The sequence below is a fragment of the Chaetura pelagica genome, unplaced genomic scaffold (genome assembly GCF_000747805.2).
Source record: "Chaetura pelagica isolate M959 unplaced genomic scaffold, ChaPel_1.0 scaffold3, whole genome shotgun sequence".
Classification (NCBI taxonomy): Eukaryota; Metazoa; Chordata; class Aves; order Apodiformes; family Apodidae; genus Chaetura; species Chaetura pelagica.
Window position 1 is genome coordinate 407387 of NW_009952974.1, and position 6952 is coordinate 414338.

The window sequence follows — 6952 nt, forward strand, 5'->3', positions numbered from 1 at the left end:
CCCTCCACACCTCCGCGAACTGCCCTTTGCCCACCATCTCGTCCAGCTCGATGGGCAGCAGCTCGGCCGGGCGGCCGGCGGGGCTGGAGCCGGCGGGGCTCTCGTCCATCAGCACCGACAGCTTCTCCTCCCTCTCGGCAGATCTCCCCGGCTCCGGCAGCCCCGCCGGCCGCCCCGCTTTCCCGCCCCACGCCTCGGTTCTCTTGCGCCGCTTCTGCGTGCGGCACAGGTAGAAGGTCACCGTCACCATCACCGCCACCAGCAGCGGTGGCAGGAGGCTGATGGCGGCCACCGGGATCACCTCTCTGCTCTGCAGCATGGAGTAGCCTGTGGGGAGGAAGAGCAAAGAGCCGGGCTGCAACAGCTCCTTCTTGTCACGGGGAGGAGGGAGATGTGTGAAGCTGCGACTGGAGCGGGGCCGTGAGGTGCCCTGTGCACAGACCTGTCCAGGCAAAGAGCCCCCAAGTGGGCAGTTCTTCAGGGGCTGCTCAAATTAAGCTCCATTTATCAAGCGAGGGCTCAGGCCGCCGGGCCGTGTTGATTAGGTTGGGTGGTACAGCCTGTGAGACCTGGCACCTGCCACCCAAACAGCTCGTCTGTCCCTGCAAGGGGAGCCGGGGTGGGAAGAACAGCAATAAAGCTGAGGCATGACCCAAACAGAGCAAATCTCTGAGGGGTTTTGGGGCTGGGGCTTTGCCAGGCCCCTCTGGCACACAGAGAGCCTGGAGGGATGCTGGCTGGGGGCGGGCAGGGGGCGGGACCTGCATCCCGAGGGAAGCCCGGGATGCTTTGCGCAATAATTAGCATAAAGAAGCATCGTTTCAGGGTTGGTGTCACAACATCCGCCCCGTGAACCAAGCAAGCATGGCTGCTTTTGTTTTCCTTCTTTCAAGCCCCTGTCAGCCCTCAGATCGTCGGGGGGAGCACACCAAAAGCCCTATCCCTCGCACAACGTGTAATTGTCTGCTCCTTTGATGTTCACAATTCCTGGAATAAACATGCTGACTTCAGTAGAGACATTCAAGTAAAATCTTACTCAGAGGTTTTTCTGCCAAGCATAATAACCCAGGGGAAGAGGGATAAGAATCATTCCATAAGCAAAACTCTTGCTGCTTGACCTCAGTGTGTGCGGATCATAATTCAGGTTCTGGAAAAACAGAGCATTTAGCTATTTTCCTTGGCAAATTTCAAAAAAATGTACTGCAGCTAATTTCTGCAAGGCTGTGAAAGCGTTTCTAAAATAGGCATCAGGTTCAAACCACAAGATCAATCTAAACTGATATAAATCAATAACTAACTCAGGAATATGTTGTTTTTGGAAAGTGCTAGGCCTGGATATCACCTACTGCTTTAATGGATTTACCCGATGCTTGAAGTCCCATCTTTTAAACTCTGGAGAAAGAGAAGATCGTTTTAAGGGAGTTTCATGCACAAGTCCTGAAAATGGGATGTTAACACGACTTTAGCAAATTCTTTTGAGAGGATGACCCTTTCTGAGGCAAGACCTTGGATACAGAGCAGTTCAGCATGGCTTAGACCCCTTCCATGCAGAGCAAATGTAGCTGCTGTGGTGACAACTGTGGGTCTGTAAACCCATGTCTTGTGAAGCATCACCGCATGAGTCTTCCCATCCTTGCTGAGGTAGGTGGACCTGCAGGACCAGGCTTGGCTGGCACAGGGGTAGAAAGGACTCTGTGTGCTCAGCCCTACCCAGTGCCTTCACAAGGTGCCTGCTGGGCTCCTGCTTGCACAGCTTCAGGAAACCATGTCTGTGTATTCATTAGGGTCATAGCTGAACTCTGATGGGGTCCCCTGCAGCCCTGGTGCTTGGGCAGTGCTACCAGACTGGGAAGCAGTACTTAAAGCTCTTCAAGGAATGGGAAGGAAAATCTGCCTGCTTCAGCTGCTGGAGAAATGCTCCTCTCTATCAGGTATTTATCTTCTCAACATTGGCTATACCATTGAAGGTGATTTTGTTAACATTTGAAATGCAAACTATACTTTAAAGCAGAAGAAGAGGATGTAAACAATGGGGTCTCTGAGTCTGGGCCTTCTCAAGCTGGTCCCACAAACCAAATCACAGAGGAGACAGTTGTTTAAGACCCACACTGTTCTTGCTCTGAGTTCCAGCACTTTATGTGCTGGCTGGCAGGAGGAGGCTGCTCAGGGCAGCTTTTGTTGGGGCAGCATTTCCAGTGAACCAGTTGTAGTTGGTTTTGTGTGAAATTACATATCCCAGCATCAGCTTGGGGATTTGACTTTCCCCAGAACCGTGTGTACCTGTTATGTTTGGCTCCATGAGCAGCAAAGAACTGCCAAATTTAGCATAATTTGCCTTCGTTAAAACTGGTTTGTTTGTTCTGAGAATTTGCATTTTATGTGATTTTTATTTTTTTTTTCCCTTTATGTTGCTGGAGAAGTCACCCTGCCCACTTGCAGGTTATGATTACTCTAATTTTCAGCATCTCATTGCTCTGTAATGATGGAAAATCAGAGGGGTTTTGCTTTGCTTTTGTTATGGGTCAGATTTTTTATGGGGACTTGGATAAGCCTGGCCCATTTGGAGTTAGGGAGGTTTGGACAAGCACCTTCAAGGCTCGGGGTTTAGCTGGAAGCATTTCCAAAGTGTACAATCCTCCTGAGGTACGAAAATGAGCTTGCCTCTTGGTTTTCTGTCCTGTGCATTTATAGCTCCTTTTGGTTCTTCAGCCACCTGCAGAAGCATCTACAGATGTGCCAACCCATGCTCACCTCTGTGTACTGCACCTTTTTGGGTTGCAGCCATGGTGGACACTGGTGGTTCCCGTGGGTGTGCAGGGGCAGGATTTGCTCCAGCACCATTTATTTAAAGCTTTCAGAGCATTGACTCATGCTAGGTTACACCAGCTTCTGGGTTCCCTGGTGGACTTGCCCTGTGCTGAATGGCAGTGAGAGATACAGTGGATTTTCCACCTCCTGATGTTTCCAGACCAAGGCTGGAGGAGTCACTAGGAGGGATAGTTTAGCCATGGACAGAACACTGAGCTCAGGAGAGGGCTACAAACTTTGCCTAGCTTTTGTATAGCAGCATCAAAGATGCTGCTGAAGGAGCTCCTTCTGGCATCATCTCTCCAGCTCTGTTGGAAGCACGAGCGATTTGTGGTTGGCCTTGACTGCTTCTCCTCCCGTAAACAGTATTACCCAAAGCACTCACCATTGGTGTGGTTTTCAAAGATGAGCTTGTCGTTGCACTCCTGCTCGTCCACGCAGCCGCAGATGTAGGTGACCCCGTCCTGGCTGGGCTGGTGGGTCATGACGCAGCGCGAGGTGTTGTAGTTGGGCACCATCAGGTTCTCGATGGGGCGCTGGGGGTTGTGGCAGAGCGTGCTGATCCTGATGCTCTCGTTGTCCTGTCTCCTGTGTGTGCCAAATGAACCACCAGTTCAGAGGCTCAGCCCTCAGGGTGCCCACGTGTCATTCCTAAACCTGGTCTCAAGGTTGTTAGTTGGCAGCCCTGTAGGTAATGATTTGTTTGCAGTGGCTCTGGCATCGTTCTAGTTACACGTGCTTTGGACAGGTTTTGTTAAAGCCCTTTATCTCTTCCAAATGGTGAAAAGGCAAACGTTTAGCACGTGCCAATAGTAGGATGTGAGCCAGAGACTCCACTTGTTTCCAGTAAATAATTCACCAGGTCATAATCATACCTTGGATCAGGTAGTGCCAACCCTGAGTGCCCTGCAGGGAATTTGGGAGGCGGGGGGAGGAGGGGAAAATCTCTTCTTTACCAATAGCAGTTGCTAGGCCAGCAGGTTTTGGGGCTATATGGTCCTAAGGAAACCCTGCAAAATGAGGATCTCACCTCATATGTCAGCTCTGCTGCAATAGAACTCATAACACCTCTGTCTCAGGAGGGACTGGGGTCTCTGCTGCCTAAATTTTACCTGTGAAGAGGAGAGGAGGATGCTATGGGGGTTGAAATGCCTGCTTGCCAGCCACTACTTGGCTCGTGCTTCCCTCCTGCTGCTCTCAACCCATGCATGCAGGTGCAGCCCCTGAGCACTGTCTCATCTCCTGGACTCTGGGTTAATTGCTGGTTGTCACACCCTGTCCTTGCAGGACCATTTGTTCCTGCCTCTGCTGACCTGTGGGAGCAGAGCCCTTCAGTCACTGGTGGGGGTTATTTCTAGAAACGGCTTGACATTTGGAGCTGTAAATTACAAAGTGAAGGTGATACAACTCCTGGAGCACAGGGCTGTGTCTGTGTTTATACCACAGCTTCAGACACCAAGAAACTACAAATGAAACCTGCGGTCATGTCCTGGTCCTTGCCAGGTCTGGGGCAGAGGAGTGCTGGGGCTCAGCACAGCCAGGGATGCAAAGGTACCTCAGCCCTAGCTCCCTCCTCATTTCCATTTAGGGAATTAAGAGGAATTGTGGTGTTTAACTGTGCACAAGCATTCAGCATATGCAGTGAGAGCAAGTGAAATATTCAAAGTCTAATACCAAGAAGTCTAATTGATGAAACTCCAGTTACTCATGGAAGCATGGCTCATAGCACTGGGGCTACCTCCATAGTGCCCATGGCTTTTGAGCTTTTCTAAACACCAGTGCTTAGTAGCCAGCTTAGGTCCTTCTCATGTGCCACCTCTTTTGCTCAGCAGCACCTGGACTGGGCTCCTGTTAAAGCCATGGAAATGTGTCATACGTAGACCAAAAGGGATGGGTTTGGCTCTCATGATAGTTGCTCGTGAGCATGGGGCCAAAGCTGCTGCTATGACTGTGATACCCACTTGGGACAAGTTCAGATAGAATCATAGAATGGTTTAGGTTGGAAGGAACCTTAAAGATCCTCTATATTCCAAGCCCCCTGGCATGGGGAGGGACACCTTTCACTAGACCAGGTTGCTCCAAATCCCATCTAACATAGCTATGAACACTTCCAGGGAGGGGACATTCACAGCCTTTTTCAGCAACCTGAGCCAGTGTCTCACCACCCTCACAGTGAAGAATTTCTTCCTAATATCTAAATCTGTCCTCTTTCAGCTCAAAACTGTTCCCACTCATCCTATCACTGTGCCTTTGTAAAAAGTTCCTCTTCAGCTTTCCTGTAACCCCTTCAGGTACTGGAAGGCTCCTATAAGGTCTTCCTGGATCCTCCTCTTTCTCCAGGCTGAACAATCCCAACTCTCTCATCCTGTCCTCGTAGGAAAAGTGCTCCAGCCCTCTGGTCATCTTTTTGGCTCTCCTCTGGACCTGCTCCAACAGATCATCCAAAATGCCTCCAAGTGAGGCTGGCTGGGAGGTGAGCCCTGTCAGGATGGGTCTGAATCTCGGGGTGGGAGATGCTGGGAGGAGGCTGTGGGGTGGTAGGTTATTTGTAACCCTGCAGCTGCCTCACCCCATCCAATACCTGGTGTGAGGCTGCAGCCCCATCCCCTGCCATGGGGCTTCTCTCCTGGTGTGGGGGTTGATGCTGCAGCAGCTCTTTCTTTTTCCTGTACGTGTGGGCAGCCAGTGGGAAAACCCAGCCAGATGCTGGATTGCCTACTGGGGATTTAAGGTGGCTTCTCCATGTGGGTGTCGGGGAATTTGGGGCAGGGGGTGGATTTTGTTGGTTTGTTTGGGTTTCTTGCTGTTGTTTTTTTTTTGTTGTTTTCTTGGTTTGTTTTTTTTAAAGTCCATAATGCAACAATTATGCTGAGGCAAACTCCTGCAAGCGGGGCGTGCGGCATCCACACTAATTAGCAGGTTGAGATAAAGCCTAGTGATAAGTGCTTGGCTGGCTTTCACTTTGGCAGCCAAATTGAAAGGGAAGGAGGAGGAAAGTCACTCTGGGCAGACCCAGAATGGATGTTTTTTTAGTTGTGTTCACGGGGACCAAAAAGCTGGGGGAGGCACTCATTGGGGCCAAATGATGCAGTGCACAGTTGGCCTAAAATACAGGATTGCATTTCCCTTCCAGGCATTTCCAGGCAAACCAAAAAAGGGTGTGGTGGTTTTGGTTGGTTTTTTTTTCCCTGCAGGGGATGGGAAGGAGGTGGCTTAAACCTGGTGGGCCTAAACCCCAATTTGGTACCATCTCAGATGTCCATGCATCAGATGGGGACAGGCCTTGGCTGCACCCTTGCATGTGAACTGAGGTTTCATCAGCCTGATGCAGGACATAATGGGTTTGGGGGTCAGGGCTGCCAATGTTCACCCGTGGGTGCAGCCTGTAAAGCTAAATTCAAGGATTTATGGGCGTTGAGAGGTCCTGCGGCCAAATTGCCACACTCTGTGTCATGCACTGAAATGCTTGATTTATTTAGAAAATACACAGGGTGCTAATTATGAGGCAGACCAAATAATTTTTTACTGCCCATCATAATTTTGATTATAACAGAGTCAAAAGGGAGGGGAAGAGAAAGTCCTGAATCATTTTAATGGGCAATAATTCAAGTGTAGGGCTACACATGTGCGTTCCCATGAGCTATTGCTCCCTGAACCCCTTTGCCCCCTGCATGTCCCCTTGCTGAGGTGGTTGCCACTTACCATATGGCCACGCAGATCTCGAAGGGGTCCTCGCAGTAGGAGTTGAGGTTGCAGTTGCTGTAGCACACCTTCTCCTCGCAGGCAGGGGGTGTGGAGTCACACCACTTGCAGAGGTTGGTCTTCAGGCTTCGGCGGGTGCTGGCACAGCAGGCTGTGGGGCAGGGAGGCAGTTGGAGGGTGAGCATGGCCATGCTTGTCCAGATCAGGGAAAAATACACCCCTGCTTAAGCAATTGACACAAGCAGTGGAGAAGGAACCTGAATTAATCCTGTTTCTCCATGCGTGTGTTTGCAGCTTTCATTTTGCTCCACTGCTCAGTCAAACATGCTTTAGATTATGCCAATGCCTAGAGGAGATGGGGCGTGGAGGCAGGTCCTGGTGGACAAGAGCTTTGCAGAGCCTGGGAAGCCACAGAGAGTTACATTTTCCCCTGTTTCCCATG

General features: G+C 50.6%; 1 protein-coding gene across 1 annotated transcript in view; it reads right to left on the reverse strand.

Annotated features, from left to right (window-relative positions):
• Window positions 1–6701, reverse strand: part of LOC104387443 (TGF-beta receptor type-2-like) — a 13519-nt gene extending 6818 nt beyond the window's left edge. Inside the window, exons 1-3 of the mRNA XM_009996212.1 lie at window positions 6511–6701; window positions 3194–3396; window positions 5–327 (exon numbers count right to left, since the gene is read on the reverse strand). Of these exons, the coding sequence (XP_009994514.1) occupies window positions 5–327; window positions 3194–3396; window positions 6511–6701 (717 nt within the window). The remainder of the gene's footprint in view (window positions 1–4; window positions 328–3193; window positions 3397–6510) is intronic.
• Window positions 6702–6952: the final 251 nt, after the last annotated feature.